At 42.8% G+C, this 25,185-nt stretch overlaps 1 protein-coding gene across 1 annotated transcript; it reads right to left on the reverse strand.

Annotated features, from left to right (window-relative positions):
* Positions 1–5,718: 5,718 nt before the first annotated feature.
* Positions 5,719–23,771, reverse strand: stambp (STAM binding protein). Its single transcript, XM_003228228.4, has 10 exons — positions 23,587–23,771; positions 21,328–21,541; positions 16,311–16,386; positions 14,818–14,913; positions 13,209–13,563; positions 11,935–12,059; positions 11,429–11,566; positions 9,304–9,416; positions 8,347–8,446; positions 5,719–6,064 (listed from the first exon to the last, which is right to left on the reverse strand). The coding sequence occupies exons 2-10, from the start codon at positions 21,528–21,530 to the stop codon at positions 6,008–6,010; spliced, it is 1,263 nt and encodes a 420-aa protein (XP_003228276.2). The 5' UTR covers positions 21,531–21,541; positions 23,587–23,771; the 3' UTR covers positions 5,719–6,007.
* Positions 23,772–25,185: the final 1,414 nt, after the last annotated feature.

Below are 25,185 nucleotides of genomic sequence, written 5' to 3' on the forward strand. Positions count from 1 at the left end.
CATAGAAAGAAGACAGCTCTGTACTCAGAGAGGCCTGACTATTTCTGTGGCCTTTGCAAGATGCTCTAATATACACATCTCTTGGTATGTTTTGAACCTTTATAGTGTTTGCTTATCTCTTCGACATTGGCATTACTTTGCAGCCAGGCAAAGCCTTGACCCAGGAATCCTATTTCTAAGAAAGAAGAGTTTCAGTTTCTGGGTGCATTGGTTTGTTTCCCAGTGTGGCAAATCGTGGGCGCATCTATGCAGGTAAATACATGCAAAGCCAAAGCCTTTCTCCTCCTCTTCAGCCAAAGAGTGCAAACTACACATCCCAAGACCGCCACAGCACTGCACAATGGGACCTTGGACCTTCCACAGATATATAAATCTTTCTTTCTTAGGGTTGTTGTATATATTCCGGGCTGTATGGCCATGTTCTAGAAGTATTCTCTCCTGATGTTTCGCCCATGTCAGGAGAGAATACTTCTAGAACATGGCCATACAGCCCGGAATACATACAACAACCCTGTGATCCCAGCCATGAAAGCCTTCGACAACACTTTCTTTCTTAGCTTTCCCATACACCTCACAACCTCTGAGGATGCCTGCCAGAGATGTGGGCAAAACGTCAGGAGAGAATGCTTCTGGAACGTGGCCATAGAGTGCGGAAAACACACAACAACCCTGTGATTATGGTCATGAAAGCCTTCGACAACATATTGCATTAATAATCCTGCAAGAGTCCCAGGCCTCGACGGAGCTCTCCGGGGTCCTGTTTCGAACGGATGGGATATCCCTCTGATTCAAGAGAACCACCCTGCAGTTAAAGAGGCACCAAACTGGATTAATATTCCAGTGTAGAGTCACCCTCGGCCTGCCTCCTTCCTCTCCTTTCCTTCCTCAACTCAGATGCCCTTCTTTTGGCACAAGGGTGATTTCGCCTTCTCCTTCTTCTCGGGCCAAGAATCCCGGGCAAAGGAAGGATGGAGTGCAAATGCCTTTGGGGATCCAACCAGATGCCGAGAAACTCCCTGTTGCCTTTTTAAGGGAAAGCTGGAAAAGGAAAGAAGGAAGGAAGGAAGGAGTGCTGCTTTCCCAGGGAATGGCAAGGAAAAGGGCCGCAAAAGCACTGTGTGTTGGCCAAGGAGGGCAAAGGGAAGTGGCCTGGAGGGGCCTTTGGACACATGACCACCCTGCAAACTAGATCCGAGGAATTAACGCCTTGGACACCTTCCTCCGGGCAAAAAGTCCCCTTCCGGAGCCCCATAGGCATGTTTCCAAGGGAGCATCTCCACTGTACGATCAAGGCCAGTTCGACATCCCTTGAATTGCAATGGCTCAATCCTATGGCATCCCGGGAGTTGTAGTTTCACAAGGTCCCTAGCTTCTCTGGATGTATCTACACTGCAAAATGATTGCCGGTTTGACACTCCTTGGACTGCAATGGCTCCAATGCTATGGCATCCCGGGAGTTGTAGTTTCACAAGGTCCCTAGCTTCTCTGGATGTATCTACACTGCAAAATGAATGCCGGTTTGACACTCCTTGGACTGCAATGGCTCCAATGCTATGGCATCCCGGGAGTTGTAGTTTCACAAGGTCCCTAGCTTCTCTGGATGTATCTACACTGCAAAATGAATGCCGGTTTGACACTCCTTGGACTGCAATGGCTCCAATGCTATGGCATCCCGGGAGTTGTAGTTTCACAAGGTCCCTAGCTTCTCTGGATGTATCTACACTGCAAAATGAATGCCGGTTTGACACTCCTTGGACTGCAATGGCTCCAATGCTATGGCATCCCGGGAGTTGTAGTTTCACAAGGTCCCTAGCTTCTCTGGATGTATCTACACTGCAAAATGAATGCTGGTTTGACAAGCCTTGAACTGCAATGGCTCGATGCTATGGCATCCTTGGACATGCTTAAAATTTTATATAATGTGATTTTATTTTGCAATGGTATCCGTTTTATATGAATTGTTGTTTTGTAGATTTTTTAATATGAATTGTTGTTTTTACATTGTTTTTAGGCATTGAATTTTTGCCTATTTATTGTAAGCCGCTTTGAGTCCCCTCGGGGAGAAAGGCGGGGTAAAAGTGATGTAAACAAATAATAAATAAATAAAATCCTGGGAGTTATAGTTTGCACTCTTGGGCAGAGGGCTAAAGACCTTTGGGAATAACAAATCCCAGGATTCTAGTACATTTAACTCTGGCAGGTAAATGAATCTCTCCCAAAAGGGCGTCATTTGCCCAGTCCTGCCTGGCTGGAGGAGGTTGGACTAGATGGCCTTTGAGGACCCTCCCAACTCTTTGTGGCTCCGAAAACCAGCTTTTGCAGGCTCTGGAGCCCAAGACCGGCCTCCTTCCAGGGGCAGCCTAATAAGGAAGTATTTGGCCCAAGCGGCCAATCCATCTCTTTGGCTCTCCTCCTCCTCCTGAGCGCAGGGCGGGCATCCCTTTGCTGCCGCCAGAAAGGAATGCAGAACCCAATGACAGAGAACAGGCCAAAGGAGGAGGAGGAGGAAGGCTGTGGCATCCCAGGCATCCCACCAAAAGCCTCCATCCATCCGGCAGTATCCGCATCCCCAGGAGCAATAGTAATAAAGCTCGCATTCTCCGCCCTTCTTGCAGGGCGCTTTCCCACTTATGGTGATCCTAAGCCAAAGCTATTGGAGCCTGACTTCCAATTGCTTCCCAGCAAAACCCACATGACTTTTACTCCTGAATCAGGCAGCTAGAAGGGATTGTTCTGCTTCGGACAAGCAGCTTTTTATGGACAGAGTTCCATTCACTTCTCATGCTGGAATCACGTTCCTGGACGCTCCAAGGCATTCTCCATTGACAACACACTTCTTGAGTCTGGCTCTGGTTCATACATTGGGGGAAAAGTGCAAAATTTAATATTTATATGCCTCATGACACGAAGGCTTTGCTTTTGATGTGCATATTTGAATGAATGTGTTGTTTTGGTGACGTTGTTAGCCACAAAGTCCTCATATTGGGGAAAAGATGAGATGATGATGATAATACAAAGCATCCAATGCTCTCAAACTGCATTTCAGGAACACTTGCCTGGTCCATTTGCTGAGGAAAAGCGGGAAAACAACCGTCAAAAGCCACAGAATGGTGGGATTTATAATTTGGGGAGAAACTAGAGCAGGATACAGGACCTGAATGGAGATAGCATGGAAGAGTGTTTTTGTGCAAGACACTTTCCCTAAATCTACAGAATTATGGGATTTGGAATTTTGGGAGGCAACAGAGCTCATTAGCAGACCATAATAATAATAATAATAATAATAATAATAATAATAATAATAATAAAAACAAAGAATCAGACAAAGAATTAGTACAAGAAAACCACACTACAAACTAGAGCTGACAGCTGGCACAACAAAACACTGCATGGAAAGTTCCTTGACAAAATTGAAGGAAAAGCTGACAAGGAGAAGACCTGGCTCTGGCTCACGAATGGGACCCTGAAGAAGGAGACAGAAGGCCTGATCCTTGCAGCCCAGGAGCAAGACATCAGGAGAAAGGCAATTCAGGCCAAGATCGAAAAATCAGCTGTTGACTCAAAATGCGGACTGTGCAAGGAAACCGATGAAACCATTGATCATATCCTCAGCTGCTGTAAGGAAATCGCACAGACAGACTACAAACAGAGGCACAACTATGTGGCCCAAATGATTCATTGGAACTTATGCCTCAAGTACCACCTCCCAGCAGCAAAGAACTGGTGGGATCACAAACCTGCAAAAGTATTGGAAAATGAACATGCAAAGATACTGTGGGACTTCCGAATCCAGACTGACAAAGTTCTGGAACACAACACACCAGACATCACAGTTGTGGAAAAGAAAAAAGGTTTGGATCATTGATGTCGCCATCCCAGGTGACAGTCGCATTGACGAAAAACAACAGGAAAAACTCAACCGCTATCAGGACCTCAAGATTGAACTGCAAAGACTCTGGCAGAAACCAGTGCAGGTGGTCCCGGTGGTGATGGGCACACTGGGTGCCATGCCAAAAGATCTCAGCCGGCATTTGGAAACAATAGACATTGACAAAATCACGATCTGCCAACTGCAAAAGGCCACCCTATTGGGATCTGCGCGCATCATCCGAAAATACATCACACAGTCCTAGACACTTGGGAAGTGTTTGACTTGTGATTTTGTGAAACAAAATCCAGCATATCTATCTTGTTTGCTATGTCATAATAATAAATAATAATAATAATAATAATACTCTGGGACTTCCGAATTCAGACTGACAAGAATGCTGTGTGAATGCTGAGTATAAATGTACCGTATATACCCGAGTATAAACCAACCCGAATATAAGCCGAGGCACCTAATTTTACCACAAAAACTGGGAAAACCTATTGACTCGAGTATAAGATGAGGGTGGGAAATGCAGCAGCTACAAGTCAATTTCACAAATAAAATAGATATTAATAAAATTGCATTATTTGAGGCATCAGTAGGTTAAATGTTTTTGAATATTTATATAAAACTATAATTTAAGATAATAATAAGACTTTAATAAGATAAGACTGTCCAACTCTGAATACCTATATATTCAAGTATAAGCTGACCTGAATAGAAGCCAGCCAGGACCCTCACTCGAGTATAAGCCGAGGGGAGCTTTTTCAGTCCTAAAAAAGGGCTGAAAAACTAGGCTTATACTCAAGTATATACAGTAAAACCAGTACTTGACATTAGCTCAGGGATCCTCTCATCCCAAACTGACCTCAAACGAATCTATGGCACTTTATTTGAGTTCTCAACTTATAATATGCACTTTGCTAATCTATCATTATAACCTCACTGTTTTTAATTCTATGTTTTTAGTAAGTGTGTTTCATTTTTCTGGTCAATGTTTAAATATTATAACTGGTGCATGTTATTGTTTATTGATGTATTGTACATAGTTATTGTTTTGTATCTGATATTTCTGTGAGCCGCCCTGAGTCCCCTCTGGGGGAGATGGTGGCGGGATACAAATAAACTTATTATTATTATTATTATTATTATTATTATTATTATTATTATTATTAAAACCTCCCTTTGTCTGTTAGCCAATGTAACTACAGTAGAGTCTCACTTATCTAACATAAACGGGCCGGCAGAACGTTGGATAAGCAAATATGTTGGATAATAAGGAGGGATTAAGGAAAAGCCTATTAAACATCAAATTAGGTTATGATTTTACAAATTAATCACCAAAACATTATGTTATACAACAAATTTGACAGAAAAAGTAGTTTAATACGAAATAATGCTATGTAGTAATTACTGTATTTACGAATTTAGCACCAAAATATCACGATTTATTGAAAACATCAACTACAAAAATGTGTTGGATAATCCAGAATGTTGGATAAGCGAGTGTTGGATACGTGAGACTCTACTGTATTGTGGAATCCAATGCAGTAGCATAAAATCTGTATATCTATCTGTCTAATGTCATTCTTGTGTAAAAGTTTTAATATACCCTCTCACACTGGAAATTGCAATAAAAAGAACCTTTAAAAAAAGTATTCATGATGAAATCCCTGATTTGAGCACCGTCCTCCAGAACCAATGCAAACAATACCATCTTCCTGCTCACCAATGAAAGGAGCTGTTGTCATTAAAGCTGAGCATTATGGTTCCAAATCCATACTGGATTCTTCTGGAGATTTCTCAAGGAGGAAGAGGAGACTGAGGGGCCACTTTCTGCAGGCAGGTGTATTAAATGTCTTTAATCGGTTGGGTGTTTTTGCGTACGTTGCCCTGGAGTGAAACTGGAACAAGCTCAGGGAGCAACCGGACGTGGTGGAGGTTGCATCTGGCACACGTTAGAGTTCCATGATTCCCCACCCGGCCACCCAAACTCATGGGGAGCCCCAAATGCAGCCACTGGGCCAGACCATCACATCAAGGAGGAGGCCAAAGTCTGGGGGATCCCTGCACCAAGGAGGCATCATTGCTGGGAAGCTCCGAGGAGGAGAGTCACTGGCTGGAACAGCAGTCCATCTACCGAAGGTCCAGAACCACCACGTCTCGCTCCAGGATGCTCACGTGGGTGCAAGTCTGGAAGAAGAAGAAAGAGGAGGAGATAGACACTGTTGCCTGGACATTCAGGCCACCCGCCTCTAGCCATACCGTGTTTCCCCGAAAATAAGACAGTGTCTTATATTATTTTTGCTACCAAAGATGTGCTAGGTCTTATTTTTAGGGGATGTCTTGTTTTTTCCATGAAGAAGAATTCACATTTATTGTTGAACAATAAAATGAACATTTATTATATACTGTACAGTAGTTGTCATCACAAACCAACATAACCAAACCAGACAAACTATGACTCCTGACAATAATTTCTTGTTACTACTGTATAAATATAAATAATATAACATTAATATATTATTACCATTATTTCCATGTACAACTGGTATGTGCATTTACCGATCCTGCAAGTTCTGGTGTTCTGTTCGTTGGGCATGCTTCCAAACAAAAACTTTGCTAGGTCTTACTTTCGGGGGAGGCCTTATATTTAGCAATTCAGCAAAACCTCTGCTAGGTCTTATTTTTTGGGGATGTCTTATTTCCGGGGAAACAGGGTAGCTCTGCAAGTAATCATTCATGCTTGTGTGGGCTGAACAGAGGTGCCTTGGGAGCCAAAAAGCCTCACAAGAGAGCCCAAAGCATGCCCCCAAATGCTTAAGAGTATTCTGTAAGGTGAAAATGGGGAGAGGGTCAAGTTATGTCCTTCAGCCCCAAATCCATGCTCTTCCCTAAAGGAAGGGGTTAGGAAAGGAAGTGAAGGTTCACAGCAGGAATCAGGACATTTATTTATTTATTTATTTACAGTATTTATATTCTGCCCTTCTTTCTCACCCCGAAGGGACTCATGGCGGATCACATTACACATATAAGGCAAACATTCAATGCCTTAACATAGAAGAAGACAAAGACAAACGCAGGCTCCGAGCTGGCATTGAACGCATGACCTCTTGGTCAGAGTGATTTGTTGCAGCTGGCTACAGCTGGCTGCTCACCAGCCTGCGCCACAGCCCGGGCCTAGTAGTCTAAACCTTCCCACCATCATGATCTCCAATTTTAACTGTTGTGCCAGTCTAGTGTTAATCTCCCAAAACGTGAGGTCTCTAACTGCAAAATTGTTGCTGATCTAGTCCCCTGTAGTCAGTCAGCGTGCTCACGACATTTAACAAAAGGCCACTTTTGGGAACGAATAAAATTGAAACTAAATGTACAAGAATGGCTAGGAAAGTATGTTATATTTTATGCATTTCTGCATTATGCTTTATGCATCCTCAAGGTCCTGCTAGTGACTGCATGGCTATTGAGTGTGGCCCCTATAGTGATGGGGATTCTGGTTTCAGTCTGATATATAACATACTTTGACCTGAGTAAATGGATACTTAATGGTCACATTGCAAAACAAAAACATTATCAGTCTTGTAGAGCAACGTTTTCTCTTTAAGGTGATACTATTCACAAGCATATCCAGGTACTCTTTTTTAATAATTGGCTTTGAACATTGTTAGATTTCACCATTTGCGCCGAAAGTGCCAAATTGGAAGAGATCCTGCCGGGCGGTTATAGATGCTGGATAATTGCATATTTGGAAGTATTATATCCATAATGCTTGGTCAAAATTTCAAGTCTGTATCTTCATTTGCATGGAAATGGTTGCAGTCTGAATATTGGTCCAAATTTGTCGCGACACCTTCTGGTGCCCACTTTGAATCAACTTGTTTGGCTGGATTTTGCACCCATAATGTTAAAATTAATTTCATCGGAATCAGCAGAAAAAAACTGTCCAGGATTTCAATTTCCTAGCCATTCTTATACATTTAGTTTCAATTTTATTAGACCCCAAAAATGGCATTTTGTTAAGTGTCGTGCGCACACGGACTGACTACCCTTCCGATAAGGGGGCCTAGATCAGCAACTATTGCAGTGAGAATGGAATGAGGAAGTGCCATCACAGTGGATGATGAAGCAGCTGCTCCCCCCTGTGGCCAGAATCGAACATCCCCTCAGGAGAAGGTTAAATTGCCTCTGCGTCTGTCTCTGTCTCGGTTCTATGTGTATATGGGCATTGAATGTTTGCCCTATATGTATATAATGTGATTTGTCCTGAGTCCCCTTCGGGGTGAGAAGGGCGGAATATAAATACTGTAAATAAAATAAATAAACATGATGTTGGGAACCTTTTTAAAATTTTAGACCACTTAGCATGGAATGACCCCGGAGTCAGTTCAAGCAGACTCTTCTCCACAATAGAGGAGATCCAAGACTTGTAGGAGAGAATGATAAACAAGCTCTGGGCCGCATCTCCAGATACTTACAGTGAAGAGGGGAGGGTCTTTGCTGTGCGGATGGAACCCCTTCTGCCGACAAGAAGAAATCTCCTCCATGCCGTGCTCTGTCAGTTTAAAGAACCCCGTCCTGGGAGAAGAACCCCAAAGGAAAATAGTTCTTCATATGGCATGTAATAATAATAATAATAATAATAATAATAAACATTTCCAAGCATAATAATAACATTTGGAAACAATAAACATTGACAAAATTACAATTTGTCAACTGCAAAAGTCCACCTTACTGGGATCTGCCTGCATCATCCGAAATACATCACACAGTCTTAAACGCTTGGGAAGTGTTCGACTTCTGATTTTGTGATACCAAATCCAGCATATCTATCTCGTTTGCTGTGTCATACTATGTCTTTGTGTCAATAGTAATAACAACTTTAAAATACAACAACATAAGATACATTCAATTGCAATGAATTAATATATAAAAACATAAAAATCATAAAAGTATAAACTCAATAACTAATAACTCATAACCAATAGCTGGGCACAATGGGCATGTTCAAAAATTGGAGTCACAGCAATATACGTGCAATATATTGCAAGGTCACTAATAAGATGGGCAAGCAATCAAGTGGAGCTGGGTATAGGTAGAGGTAAAAATGACTCTGTCAAATTGTGCCGAATTAGTCAATAGGACATTGAAATAACCAGGTTTTCAGGTCTTTCCGGAATGTGGCCAAGGTAGGGGCTGATCTAATTTCTCTCGGGAGGAAGTTCCAGAACTGGGGGGTCACCACCAAGAAGGACCTCTCCCTCATCCCATCAACCGCGTTTGGCACGGCAGCAGGAGTGAGAGAAGGGCCTCCCCAGAGAGTTCCACTGCTGAACAGCTCTTCCGACAATCAGGAATTTCTTCCTAATTAACGAAGTAAGAAAAACAAACACATGCATGCATTTCTAGCAAGCAGAGATATCCGCAACACTCACTCTTGGTACTTTGGTGAGCAGACAATAGCAATGGACTCCGCCAGCATCATCTGGTAGGAGCAGTGCGTGTGCAGGTCCACGCTGGAGAGGAAGGCCGTTTGGGTCGGGTGCGTCTAGAGGAAGAGGAAGCAGAAGGGGGAAAGGGGGAACGCTGACCACTAGCAAGACAGGTCTCTGAGCCCCACTCTTCCTGGAAAAAGACACCAAAGGGATGACCCTCGAGGAATGTAATCACTACAGGGGATTTTCCTCCAATCCCCAAATCCTCAGCATTCAAATAATGGCAGAATTCAGTTGAGTGCTTAGAGAAAGGAGTTCAGGCACCCAGAGGAGCACGTAAAGAGACAAAGAGGAGGCAAAAACAACCAATAGAAAAGGCTTGGGATTGAGCAACTTCCACAGTCCTGCTAGACCAGCGTTTCTCAACCTGGGAGTCACAAGGGGGTGTCAGAGGGGTCACATATTTCTGACGGTCTTAGGAATCCTTTTAGTATAGAAGGCTGAACCAAAACTCACGGTCAATGCCCACCAAACCCTTCCAGTATTTTCTGTTGGTCATGGGAGTTCTGTGTCCCAAGTTTGGTTCAATTCCATTGTTGGTGGAGTTCAGAATGCTCTTTGATTGTAGGTGAACTATACATCCCAACGACTACAACTCCCAAATGACAAAATCAATTCCACCCCCCAATCTCACCAGCATTCAAATTTGGGAGTACAGTAGTCTCACTTATCCAACACTCACTTATCCAATGTTCTGGATTATCCAACACATTTTTGTAGTCGATGTTTTCAATACATCGTGATATTTTGGTGCTAAATTCATAAATACAGTAATTACTACATAGCATTATTTCATATTGAACTACTTTTTCTGTCAAATTTGTTGTATAACATGATGTTATGGTGCTTAATTTGTAAAATCATAACCTAATTTGATGTTTAATAGGCTATTCCTTAATCTCTCATTATCCAACATATTTGCTTATCCAACGTTCTGCTGGCCCGTTTATGTTAAGTGAGACTCTACTGTATCAGGTATTTGTGCCAAATGTGGTCCTGTGAGTGAAAATACACCCTGCATATCAGATATTTACATTATGATTCGTAACAGTAGTAAAATAAGTAGCAACAAAATAATATTATGGATGGGGGTCACAATAATATAAGGAACTGTATTAAGGGGTTGTGGCATTAGGAAGGTTGAGAACCACTGTGCTAGGCATCTGGAAACAGGAGGAAAATGTCATCTGGATGCAGAATCCCTACTGGGAAGAGCAAAACAGCCCTGGAAAAAACTAAATGCTGCAGGAAGTTCCAGATGCTGCAGCACAAAGCAAGTGCTCCACCCTACCACCACCACCACCACCACCACCACCACCACCAATAATAATAATAATAATAATAATAATAATAATAATAATAATAATAATAATAATAATAATAATATGGTCCCGGTGGTGATGGGCACATTGGGTGCCGTGCCAAAAGATCTCAGCCGGCATTTGGAAACAATAGACATTGACAAAATTACGATCTACCAACTGCAAAAGGCCACCCTGCTGGGATCTGCACGCATCATCCGAAAATACATCACACAGTCCTAGACACTTGGGAAGTGTTCGACTTGTGGTTTTGTGAAACGAAATCCAGCATGTCTATCTTGTTTGCTGTGTCATACAACATCGTTGTGTCAATAATAATAATAATAATAATAATGAAACTTTATTTATACCTCGCCACCATCTCCCCACGGGGACTTGGGGCAGCTCACATCGGGCAAGGCCCGACCGGTACAATTTACAAAAACAACAACATAAATACATTGAACAATATACAAAAAATAAAAACACAGTAAGACAAAACAAGAGTTAATACAGCAGTAATAATATCAATCAACCACCAAGTACAATTCAGTCGACTTCATTGGTGGGAGGACCAAGAATTAAATGGTAGCTAAATTGTAGGAGTACAAAGGGTTTCAGTGCTGCAAAACGAGTGATAGGATCCATGTGTGACAGAGAAGACAGAGGGATGGCCCAATACTGTGTCCCGGACAGCCTTCCATTTCCCTTGCTTGAGCCCAAAGATATTCAAGCCCTGCAAGGAGACCCTGAACAACACTTACATGGATCCATCCCAAGGTGATCAAGCTGTATTGATCCTGGATGAGGAAGAGCTCCTCTTCGTTCTCCGTGTTGCAATAGTCGGGGCCACCGGTCTGCTTGGGGACAATGACATGGGTGATGGTGAACTCGTTCTGCATCTGGACCGAGGAGAAAGCAAGCAAGAGAGGCACCGCTGAAGCAGGCCCATATGGGACACACCATTGCAATCAGAGATAGAGGGAACGGGCAGGTGTTCCTGGTCAGTTTGAATCATGAATTTTAAATTCACCCCCTGTATTTTAATCTTTGATTTGTGTATTTCAATATGTATGTCCATCTACTCTTTTATCTGAAATGTATTACCTGCAACCATTAAAGTAAGTGTTTTACTTTTGTAACCTGACTAGAGCATCCTGTGGATTTTCTGCCTTGTTTTCTATCATAAGCTCATACGGCGCACAGGCTACAAGGCACTCTAATCGCTTCCCGACGTTGGGATGCTGATGATCCCCTGCCATCTCCCTACCAGCTTCCCGCAAAGGATCCCACAGGTCTCTATGCCCCTCGCGGTGTTGGCATCGGCCAGCTGGAGGAATCTATGGCAGAGCTCCCTGGGGACGATGACCTGGCGAAGGCCTTCTATGGCTGCATCTGGAGAGGAAGAGAAACAAAGGGATTGAATGGGCTAAGGCCCCGACACCGGCCAGCCACCTCCACGGCCTGTGAGTTCTCCGTGTGGGAGGATCTTGATTTAATTCCAGAACGGGCCATCCATTCCATCGCCCAGCAGCCCAGCCACAGTGTGCCACAGTTGCTGCCATCGACACAGAAGAAGCTCAACAAAAGAGGTGCCAGGATTTCCTATTGAATCATCTGCATCCAGGCTGTTGGAAACAGCAACCTCCCAAATCTTTCACTATTTATTTGTTGATGTATATATTTGCTAACCTGTATACTATGTGTATGTTGATTTGCCAGTCTGACCATACCTTTTTGCTGTGAGAGGGGTTATAGACATGTGATTGTACTGGGCATGTTCAGACTCAGAACTCCAATTTGTATTCAGTATCTGTTATCTCCTCAGTGGAGATGACTGCCTGTTTGCATCAAACCTCAGTGGAGGTGGATGCATGTTGCTGTTTGGACTTCAGTAGAGAAGTATGACTTATAGACTTCAGTGAGTACAACTATATCTAAAGACTATGAACTATTGATTAAGAATAATACCCTGTGTACTCAACACACACAGAGAACTACATCCTATCAATAACTGAACTTTAATAAGAAATGTGCCTGTATGGTGAATTAATACAAGATGTTTGTGAGTAAACAAGATATGTTATTTTCCAAAGAATACTTTGGTTTTTTAATCTTTGAGTGCATATTTTAAGCTAAGAGGTTTCAAGGGAGTGTATATCTTTTGGGTAAACTGCAATTTCAGCTTCAAAGAAACAACCATCCTCTGCTAACCAAATATATTTTTGTAGTGGCATGTCTTGGTCCTTGGCAGTTCAAAGACATGGTTCTTCAGTTTCACAGCTGAGTTACCTGTGTGTCATTACATGAATGCTTGTGAATATCCCTTGTTCAAAGGATTGACTTCTAATAAGGTCATGTTTTTCTTGACTAGTGGTTTTCACAAGGCGGTCTCCACATGTTCATGGAGATTCACATTTGCCAAACGGATAGGATATCATTTTTCCTTTTCAATAAGGTTATGATTGACATTTATTTCCAAAGGGATATCTGCCCAGAAATTAGGTAGTTATTTCCAATGCTTCATTTGTAAGGCATACTGACCACTGTGCAGGCTGCTCAAGGTTCCAGGCTTCAGAGACCGGTCCACTGCAGGCGGTTTGGGCAGGATGACTCCTCCTCCGCTGCTGGGTGGCTGGACCTGGGGGTCCGTGGGGGGCCTGGGGGCCCCGGGGATCAGGGGGGCATCCTGCACAGAAGGCTCTGGCCCCGGCCCCCCAAACTGCTGCAGGATCCTCAGCCGCTCCTTCTCCAGCTCCTGGCGCCGGATCATCTCCTCAAAGGCCTGGAACTGCTCCTGCTCAGCCTGCTGCTGCTTCATCAGGGCCACCCTCTGCTTCTCTTCCTCCAGCTGCTGCTGAAGAGCCAGGCTCCGAGCAAACTCCTCCTCTTGCTTCTTCTGCAACAAAGGGGAGAAGGCATGGCAAAAATGGCTGGATGAGGACAGTGACTTCCTCTGATGCCTTTCTGCAATACATTTGCCCTGCCGCTCTAAGACCGGTCAGATGTTCTATAGGCATGGGCCAACTTCGGCCCTCTCTCCAAGGATTTTGGACTTCAACTTCTACAATTGAAGTTGAAGTCCAAAATGGTGAATGCTGAGTGACACTACTTCCCCTTTGCCTGTTTGTTAGCCAATGTAACTGTAGATTGTTTGTGAATCTACAGTTGAATCTGAGTCCCCTCGGGTGAAAAAGGCGGGACAGAAGTGATTGGGGCCAGGCTGTGGCGCAGGCTGGTGAGCAGCCAGCTGCAATAAATCACTCTGACCATGAGGTCATGAGTTCGGGGGTGAGCACCCGACAATTAAAAATAAAATACAGCCCCTGCTCGTTGCTGACCTAGCAACCCGAAAGATAGTTGCATCTATCAAGTAGGAAATTAAGGTATCACTTATAAAGTGGGGAGGCTAATTTAACTAATTTACGACTCCATAAAAAAATCATCCTGCCAACGTTGGAATGAGGAAGTGCCGTCGCAGTGGATGATGACGCAGCTGCTCCCCCTGTGGCTGGAATCGAACATCCCCTCAGGAGAAGGTTAAATTGCCTCTGCGTCTGTCTCTGTTCTATGTGTATATGGGCACTGAATGTTTGCCTTATATGTATACAATGTGATCTGCCCTGAGTCCCCTTCGGGGTAAGAAGGGCGGAATATAAATACTGTAAATAAATAAATAAAATAAATAAAGATGTAAATGTCTAAATGTTGTTCTGTAAACGTTCTGATATACCCTCACACTGAAAATTGCATTAAAAAGAACCTTTGTTTAAAAAAGTATTAATGGCATGTGGAATTCCACTGCTCCAAATGGACTCAAGAACAACTACAAAGTTTACTGCAACCAGGCTCCGTTCCTTCGCTCTATGGCTGCAACCTGGGGCCAAAGTCTGTACACTATCTGCAGCCTCAGCTGTGTGCAGAATGACTCAGAGGTCCATGATGCATGGGGAGGGGAAGGCGTTGCTTTGCATGCCCCTCTGGAAAAATGCAAAGGGGAAGGAAGCCCCTGATCTTGCGCCAAGCACTGGGTCTTTCACTGCGTCCCTCAATATCCTTGCGTTCAGGAGAGAATGTTTCTGGATCACAGCCATACACCCTAGAAAACTCACAGCAACCTAGTGATTCCATTCATGAAAATATTCGACAATACCTGACGTATGCTATATTCTTCATATTCTTTGCTGTACTTCTCTATGAGATCCTTCTTCAGCTCTTCTGCTCTTGGAAAGGCAACCTCTTTTAGTTTCTAGGTTGAGATAAAGATGGCACTGAATAAGTTGCTTTGGAACAGAAGCACAAGCCAGGATTAATAGTATTATTTATTTATTATTTTTGAGCAATACAGTAGAGTCTCACTTATCCAACGTAAACAGGCCGGCAGAACGTTGGATAGGCGAATATGTTGGATAATAAGGAGAGATTAAGGAAAAGCCTATTAAACATTAAATTAGGTTATGATTTTTACGAATTAAGCACAAAAACATCATGTTATACAACAAATTTGATAGAAAAAGTAGTTTAATACGCAGTAAGGTTATGTTGTAATTACTGTATTTACGAATTTAGCACCAAAATATCATGATATATTGAAAACATTCACTACAAAAATGCATTGGATAATCCAGAACGTTGGATAAGCAAGTCTTGGATAAGTGAGATTCTACTGTACTTATATCCCATCCTTCTCACCCCAAAGGGGACTCAGGGCGGCTTACATGTTATATGTACATGCAATATATTATATTATTAGCATAGCACAATATAAGCCTCATATACAGTAGAGTCTCATTTATCCAACATTCGCTTATCCAACATTCTGGATTATCCAAGGCATTTTTGTAGTCAGTGTTTTCAATACATCGTGATATTTTGGTGCTAAATTCATAAATACAGTAATTACTATGTAGCATTGCTGCATATTGAACTATTTTTTGTGCCAAATTTGTTGTATAACATAATGTTTTGGTGCTTAATTTGTAAAATCATAACCTAATTGGATGTTTAATAGGCTTCTTCTTAATCTCTCCTTATTATCCAACATATTTGCTTATCCAACGTTCTGCCGGCCCGTTTATGTTGGATAAGTGAGACTCTACTGTATTACCATATTGTACTATAAAACTATATTGCAATAAAGTAGTACTATGTAGCATTGAGAAATATTGTCAGACTACCACAATACACAACCCCTTTGAATGGAGCCCATGAAGAATAACAGAGCAAATGAGCCAGGACATAGACAGAAGGAAAAGGCCACAGCCTCCTAGCACAGAGTGCGTATGAGTCTCTTTCTCATTATCTGTACCTTAAAAGTGTTTTCAAAATCTTTCACCCATTCTCTATACTCTCCAAAGAAATCTTAATCATTAGAGCAAGCTGAGGGAGAAAAACCTGCATGTGACAGAGCAAGTCTGAGCTCAATTTTGGACAGCAGTATGCATGTTAAATATGTTCTTGTCACTCTCAAGTCTTGTTGGGTGCTTTGTGAAGGCTGTTTCCTGTCCCTTTGTCGCCATTTCAAGGGTGGCTTAACTACTGCATCTGGTTATTTTACATGCCTTCCACATGTCGGCACAAGAGCATCTGGGCAGGGAAACACCTGATGGCCAGAAACATCCCCCTCCTTTCAGGATTGTCACTTACTTTAACTGTTTCTCTCTTTTCTGGAATGACAGCAGTTTTGTATTCGCGGTGTTTGGGGAGTTTTTCAATGAAAAGCCTAGGAACAGAGAGCACAACAAGGGAGATGTGACAACCGAAGTAAGGGACAGTGAACGAGAATTGTGTTAGAAACTAAGCAAGTGAGGTTTATATATCTGTGGAAGGTCCAGGGTGGGAGAAATAACTCTTGTCTGTTGGGGGCAAGTGTGAAAGTTGTAATCAATTACCTCAATTAGCATTGAAAAGCCTTGTAGCTTCAAAGCCTGGCTCTATTTTTAAAAAAACTCTAAAAACAGGACAGTAAATAAAGAACAACACTGAAACAGGGAAATTCCAGACATCAAACAATCATTGCCACTACCACCTCTCAACAAAAGATTTCCCCAGGCAGAATCACCTACCAACAAAAAATTTCCCCAGGCAGCCCATCCTTATGTTTTATTGCTGCGTTTTAACTTTGTCTTATTAATGGTTTGATTTTAATCGTATGTTTTAATTTTTCATTCGTGCGTTTTCGGTATTTGATGTTTTATGTATGTATACTTGTTTTGCATTTGTAAGCTGCCCTGAGTCCCTGCGGGGAGATAGAGGCGGGGTACAAGAATAAAATCATTATTATTATTATTATTATTATTATTAATCAGCCAGGCTTTGAAGCTGCAAGGCTTTTCAATGCTAACCAAGGATTAATTTTTTTCATTAGAATATCAAAGCAAAAAAACTAGTTTTAAACAACAACTACTACTACTACTACAACAAAAATCGACACTGGGACAAGAGCATCTCTGGTGCAAAATCCTGGCAAAATTGAAGCAAGCAAACAGCCTTGTCCTGAAGCAGTGCGTTGGAAGGGCCATTCCACTCCAAGACTGCAGCACCAGCATTTTCGACCTGACTCCATTCCCCGCCCAGAGCCAGAGGAACACATTCTTCAGATTACAAAACCCCAAGAGGGACAGCACCTGGGTAACTTCCATTGTTTTGCTGGCAAAACTCAACCTACTTCCCCAAAGGAAACTTGACACTTTGCAAGCCAGAGCTGCCCTCAGCCTCCTTCTGGAAAATTATGATTACAGCCCTGGCATTCCTGTTTCTGCCCTAAATTGACGGGTTGAAGCACAATCCACACAAGCAAATTAATATGTGCACATGAGACCAACACAGTAACTTTCCTGAAAACTGGTTCCTACAAAGCACTATCCATGTGAGCCCAGGTAGGAACTGGTCTGAAGAAGGAAGTGGGCTCCTCCTAGTAAGTAAGTAAGTAAAAGTTTATTTGTATACCGCCCTCTCTCCCGAAAGGGACTCAGGGCGGTTTCCAATATAAAATCAGCATAAAACATTGTACAATTAAACACTAAAAACACTATAAAACGCTATAAGAATTAAAAACAAACAGAACAATTGACTAAAACAATCACATAAACAGAAGCAATATAATCACTCAAATAACATATGAACCAGAGAAGAAGAAAGGGAAAAAAAGACCACTGGGATGGAGGAGAGGATGTCATCTTATATTCTAAGATGTTTTGGGGCAGAGGAATAAAGTGCAGTGTTTCGAGTCAAAGAGATGGCCTGTGCAACTACTATAGCTATGGGCTCGGTTATCCAAAGGCGCAGCGGAAGAGCCAGGTTTTAAGCAGCTTTTTGAAGGAAGCCAGGGTAGGTGCTTGCCTACCCTATCCTCCTACATCCTTAGTGCATTTTTGAGCTTGCCTTAGAATCAGAGAATCAGAGTTGGAAGAGACTACATGGGCTATCAAGTTGAATCCCCTACTAGGACTTTATTGTGATGCTCCTTTGGTGTTAAAAAAATAATGAGGCCACACACAACACATTTTAGGAATCCTTTAGTAAATACACATGCACCTCTGAGTTAGCCTACCTAACATCATCATCGTGATACTGATTTATATCTCACTTTTATCTGGGTGGCCACACCAACAATGGACTGACACAGTCCAAACTTGGGGGTCATTTTGGCTGTTCCTAGCAGCAACTGGAGGACAGAGCAACCTCAAAACAATGCAGAATTTGGGCCTGAACTGCAAGCCCTCTACAGTCAAGCAAAGTCGTAGTCTCACTCCCTTCCGCTTTGGTCAGACCTCCCTGGAATATCCCTGTGTCCAATTTTGGGCAAAGCAATTCAAGGAGGAGACGGACAAGATGGAAAGGAGGGTCATTCAAAAGGGTCCAAGGTTTGGAAGCTAAGTATTATGGGGAGAGGCAGAGGGAGCTGGGGGTGTTTATCTTGGAGAAAAGAAGGCTTAAGAGGGGCCATAATAGCCATGTTTAAATATTTGAAAGGAGGTCACAGTGGGGGCGGGGAAGAAGCTTGTTTTCTGCTGCTTCATAGACTAGGGCTCCTTCTACACTGCTGTATAAAAATAAAGATTATCTGCTTTGAACTGGATTATATGGCAGTGTAAACTCAGATAGTAAAGGTAAAGGTTTCCCCTGACGTTAAGTCCAGTCATGTCTGACTCTGGGGGTTGGTGCTCATCTCCATTTCTAAGCCGAAGAGCCGGTATTGTCCATAGACACCTCCAAGGTTATGTGGCCAGCATGACTGCATGGAGCGCCGTTACCTTCCCGCCGGAACGGTACCTATTGATCTACTCACATTTGCATGTTTTCAAACTGCTAGGTTGGCAGGAGCTGGAGCAACAGCGGTGCTCACTTCGTTCCCGGGATTTGAACCTGGGACCTTTCGGTCTGCAAGTTCAGCAGCTCAGTGCTTTAACACACTTCACCACCGGGGCTCCTTGTAGACTCAGATAACCCAGTTCAAAACAGATAATCTGTCTTATATGGCAGTGTAGAAGGGGTCTAAGACACAATTGCAAACTGCGAACGAAGAGATTCCGGCTAAACCTGAGAATAACTTCCTGACATTAAAATCTGTTCAACAGTGGAATATGCTAAATCGGAGTCTTCTTCCATGGAGGCTTTTAAGCAGAGGCTGAATGGCCATCCAATTGGGAGTACTTATATTGTGTCTTCCTTTATGGCAAAATGGGGTTGGACTGGATGGCCTTTGAGGGTCTCTTCGAACCCTAGGAGTCTACCATTCCTCCAGCACCTGGGAGACTCCCAGAATAGAAACGCAGGCTGCCTCTGAAGCACTTGCGCTCTTTCTCTTCCTGCAGGTCTGCCACTGTGACCAAGACTGCAGCAGAATGGCAGTGAGAGCATTTGTTTAGTTAAAAGAAGCTGGGGAAGCTGCCAAGAGGGGCGAGAGCTGGAAGACTTCCACCCGTTTTACACTGAGCAGGTCCTTTGGACTCTTTGGCCTCCAGCGATGCCCATAAAAGCCGAGGAAGGGCCAGGAGGAGGCTGGAGGAGACGCTAATCAGGAAAAAATGTACTGAACGTAGGGGAGCTGAGGAAGAAAGGAAGGAAGAGCAGGTGAGTGAGTTTAGCAGCAGTGCAAACGTAAAGAGCGAAGTTTGAGTGAAAAGCTGGAACAGGACATTACTCATATAAAACATAGTTTTAAAACAGTGCTAGGGCTGAGATTTCTGAAGAACTTTTCATGGAAATATTAGAAGGGAGAAATAATAATAATAATAATAATAATATAATAACTTTATTTTTATACCCCGCCCCATCTCCCCGAAGGGACTCAGGGCGGCTTACATGGGGCTTTGCCCAATAAAACAATCAAATATCAATAACAAAGCAATAACACAATTATCCCAATAAAAACATCAATATCAGTAAAAACAATCATTAAAATCGACATGAAGCATACAATATTAAAAACAGGAGACTAATTCATAGATATGTACACAGATGCTCAATAACTAATGAATACTCGGAAAAAAATGAATGATCGCCATTCCAAAGACAGAAAGAACTCAGCCTCAGGCTATAAACAAAGAAGCCATTCTGAATTAAGACCAGCAACAGTGGGCACCAATCATGAAAGCCCTTCTGCATACACAATATACATCCTCAACTTTTGGGAACAAATGCTACAGCCTGTCAATGACACAGCTCCCTCTCAAGACAACAGGGGAATTTCAGACAAGAAACAATCAGGGCCAGCTAACACCTCCCAACAAAGGATTCTCCCAGACTGAAAGTCATTCAATGCTAATCAAGGTGGTCAACTGCAACATTCCCACTTGCTTCAAGCAGACAAGAGTTCTTTCTCCCACTCTGGACATTCCAGAGATATATTTGCCTAGTTTCCAACAGACTTCACAACCTCTGAGGATGCCTGCCATAGATGTGGGCGAAAGGTCAGGAGGGAATGCTTCTGGAATATGGCCACAGCCCAGAAAACTCACAGAAATCCAAAGGAAACCGTCCTGTTTCTGGCTATTTTTCATATTTTCTGAAGTTTTGCACATTCCCTCTCTGGTTAAATTTCTTCTCAAGTCAAAAAGGGAACCCCAATCCACTGACAACAAGGGATGCATCTACGATGCTGAATGAATGCAATTTGACACCACTTGAATTATCATGGCTCAATGCTACGGAATCCTGGAAATGGTAGTTTGGTGACTTTCCAGTGCTCATTGGCAAAGAAAGCAAAAGACCCAGTGAAACTACAACTTCCAGGAGCCCACTGCATTGAGCCATGGCAGTTCAAGTGGTGTCAAACTACGTTAATTCTACAGTGTAGCTGCAGGCCAGGCGACTCTGTTCCAAATCCAGCAGATGCCAAGCTTCCAATTTCTATCATCTCTTGTAAATAAAGTTTGCATAATTATCAACAAAAGTTAAAGTAGAGATGCTCTGACAGGTTAGGAAAACCCCTGAGGTCCCCTTGCTCTACCTGGATGAGACAACACCCATCTTCCTCAGCTCTACTCAAAAACCAAGACTGAGGGAAGACAGAATAAACATTATATTTAACTCACAGCACAAATGAGCCATATCCCAGTAATAGCTTTTGCTGACCCAACTGGTTTACAATATAAAAGACTTGGCTATCCTGTCAAATTATAGACTTTTCTACAATGAGTGAACAGTGCGAGTTCCTTACGTGATGTATTTGTTGTACAATATAAAGGCACGTTCGATGTTGCCTTCCTCCGAATAGATGTTCGCCATCCGGATGAGTTCCACGCCGGAGCGGTAGTACCTCCGTGGAGGGACATCCTCGTTCACCTCCACATTGCTCCCCATTTGGACGAGGCCCCGGACCCTGTCCTCTGGGGGCAGGCTGGCGTCCGCATGGTCTGGCATAAGGAAGCCCTCTGAGGAGAGAACACATACAGTCACCATTGGAACCTTTGGTGTACAGACAGAGCCTTTGAAATACTGCATTGACTCGAGTCTCATGCACCACTGAATCTAATGCGCACCTCCATTTCCAAATCTCTGAAACCAAAGAAAATATTTGCTGCTGAATGTAATGCGCAGCGGCAAAAAAGTCCAGTCTTTGTCATTTGGCCATTATAGTTGCTGTCTGCTTGGAATTCCCTTTTTTAAAAAAGGGATATTGCACCAGAGCTTCCATTAATGGAAAAGAAAACCTTGGGATGCATCTATGTTGTAGAATAAATCCACTTTGCTTTGATTCAATGCCATGGCAACATACGTACTGTCGTTTTATATGATCTTTCACCTTTGCAGCCAAAAGATGCTGATGTCTCATCAAACTACAAATCCCTGGATACATAGCATTGAGCCAAGGCCATTGTTCCATTGCATCCTAGTCTCCAGGGCAGCAAAAAACAAGCTTGCTCCCTCCTCCCTATGTCTTTTCTTCACATATTTATACATAGCTAGCTACCATGTCTCCTCTCAGCCTTCAAAACGTGTTTTTCCTTCATGTCTCCTCTCAACATTCCAAAAGGTGTTTTCCCAAAACAGTAATAATAAATAATAATACTTTATTTTTCTATCCAGCCACCATCTCCCCAAAGGGACTTGGGGTGGCTAACATGGGGCCAAGCCCAAAACAGAAACAAAATGTGACAAGTTAAAACCAATATAAATAACTAAAAACAGTATCATTGTAACATTCAGATATAAAAACAAATTAAAACACAAAATATAATATAACACCATTGTGGCCAAGTAAGGGGAAAGGTAATAAAAAACAAACATCACCATCCATGGATGAAATGGGGGTGGTCAAGTCAAAAAGTGCATGATTTCAAGACCATTAATAAAGGCAAGAGTTGAAGCGTTACCTGAGATAGTTTGGGGTAGGATAGTTAGGAGGGAAAATAAAGTGCAAGGAGACAGTATGTCAATGAGAGGGGTCTATCATATTACAGTAGAGTCTCACTTATCCAACGTAAATGGGCCGGCAGAACGTTGGATAAGCGAATATGTTGGATAATGAGGAGAGATTAAGGAGAAGCCTATTAAACACCAAATTAGGTTTTACAAATTAAGCACCAAAACATCATGTTATACAATAAATTTGACAGAGAAAGTAGTTCAATATGCAGTAATGTTATGTAGTAATTACTGTATTTACGAATTTAGCACCAAAATATCACAATGTATATACAGTAGAGTCTCACTTATCCAAGCTAAATGGGCCGGCAGGACCTTGGAATTTAGCACCAAAATATCACAATGTACTGAAAACATTGACTACAAAAATGTGTTGGATAATCCAGAACGTTGGATAAGTGAGTGCTGGATAAGTGAGACTCTACTTTATTGTTATTTCAAATGCACACACTTAAAAAACCATGTTTTCAGCTGGTTATGTTTTCAAAAAAATTTTTTTTTGTTTTCTTGTGTCAGGAGCAACCGGAGTTGCTTCTGGAGTGAGAGAATTGGCCGTCTGCAAGGATGTTGCCCAGGGGACACCTGGATGTTTTGATGTTTTTATCATCCTTGTGGGAGGCTTCTCTCGTGTCCCCGCATGGAGCTGGAGCTGATAGAGGGAGCTCATCCGCGCTCTCCCCGGGTGGGATTCGAACCTGGCAGCCTTCAGGTCAGCAACCCAACCTTCAAGTCACGAAGCTTTTATCCCCTAGGCCACCGGGGCTCCTTCAAAAGGTTATGAATGCCATTTTCCAAAATCTCTGGAGGTTTGGAAACAGAGAGAAAGAGAGAGGCTGGATGGCCGTCTGTCGGGAAGGTTTTGGTTGTGTCTTCCCGCCTGGCAGAAAGAAGGGGGTTGGACTGGATGTGGAGGGGGTCTCTTACAACTCTATGGGAAGTTGCCACTCTGGAGTTTTGGGGGAACCCCTGAAAAGGGAGGCCCAACCTGTCAATCAAGCAGGGACAACCAAGGCGGAAGTGGAGGAGAGGGAGGCCGTTGGGGCCTGCTTACCTTTCGCTCTCCACCCGAAAGCAAGGCCCCGGTGGCGCTGAGGCAGGAGGCAAGACTTTCCCCTTTTCCTTCCTTCTTTGAAGCCTCACCGTGACCTCCTGCAACGCCTCAGCCGTCGATACTGGCCCAGCCAGACCCACTTCCGGGTGGAAGAGGAGAGTAGCAAGGCCACTTCCGGCCGCTCTGGCCCAGGACTCGACTACAGAGACAGGCACATTTAGAGAAGCACGGGGCGGAAGTGACGTGTGTTGAAAGTATGGGCGGGGACTGAAGGCGAGGCCTAGAGTTTGAGGAAAGCATCACCAGCCGTAGTAGCCGTTCTCCAGCTGTTGTCATTTCTGTCGAGCAGAAATAGGCAAACTTGGGCCCTCCAGGTGTTTTGGACTACAACTCCCACAATTCCTAACAGCCGGTAGGCTGTTAGGAATTGTGGGAGTTGCAGTCCAAAACACCTGGAGGGCCCAAGTTTGCCCAGGCCTTCAGGACAACAAATCAACCTTCAGGTCAGCAGTTCAGCCGGCACAAGGGATTAACCCATTGCGCCACCATGGCTCCCTAACAGAATAATGTTAAATACTGTTTTAATATTTGTATCTGTGAAATTGTAATGTTTTTCATGTTAGCCACATTGAATCTCCTAATGGAGAGATAAACAAAATACAGTAGAGTCTCACGTATCCAACATTCGCTTATCCAATGTTCTGGATTATCCAATGCATTTTTGTAGTCAATGTTTTCAATATATCGTGATATTTTGGTGCGAAATTCGTAAATACAGTAATTACTACGTAGCATCACTGCATATTGAACTGCTTTATCTGCCAAATTTGTTGTATAACGTGTTTTGGTGCTTAATTTGTAAAATCATAACCTAATTTGATGTGTAATAGGCTTCTCCTTAATCTCTCCTTATTATCCAACATATTCGCTTATCCAACATTCTGCCGGCCCATTTATGTTGGATAAGTGAGACTCTACTGTACAATTAAAAACCTACAGCATGTTCATTTCCAGGTTGCTTTTCACCAGGGGTTTTACAACAACCCTGCAGTGGAGGCTGCTCACTAAGGGCCCTTCCACAAAGGCCTATATCCCAGAATATCAAGACAGAACATCCCACATTATCTGCTTTGAACTGGAATATATGGCAGTGTGGACTCAGATATTGTGGGATTTTCTGCCTTGATATTCTGGGATATAGGCCTGTGTGGAAGGGCCCTGAAATTTAATTATAAAAATAGAAATCCTATGAAGAGAGATACAGTGGGGTATAAATAAATATAATAAATAATAATACTTTGGCACATTTCTTGCCTGCCTGCCCAACACTGTAGTCCCATCCAATCACAATTGAAGTTCCATCTGAAGATTCCTTATCTTCCTTTTCAGTTCAAATGGCTTTTTCTCCCACATTATTGCAGGAAAGCACTTTTACCTGTTTTAAGTGATTTAAGATGCTTTGTAAATTTGATCCAATACTAATATAAGTTGTAGGCTTTAAATTGCATTTTTTTAAAAGTTGTAAGCCACTTTGCATCTCAATCAGACATAAAAGTGGGACATAAAGATAGCATGAAACCCTTAGCTGAGTACAACTGC

This window comes from Anolis carolinensis, unplaced genomic scaffold (assembly GCF_035594765.1).
Source record: "Anolis carolinensis isolate JA03-04 unplaced genomic scaffold, rAnoCar3.1.pri scaffold_8, whole genome shotgun sequence".
Taxonomy (NCBI): domain Eukaryota; kingdom Metazoa; phylum Chordata; class Lepidosauria; order Squamata; family Dactyloidae; genus Anolis; species Anolis carolinensis.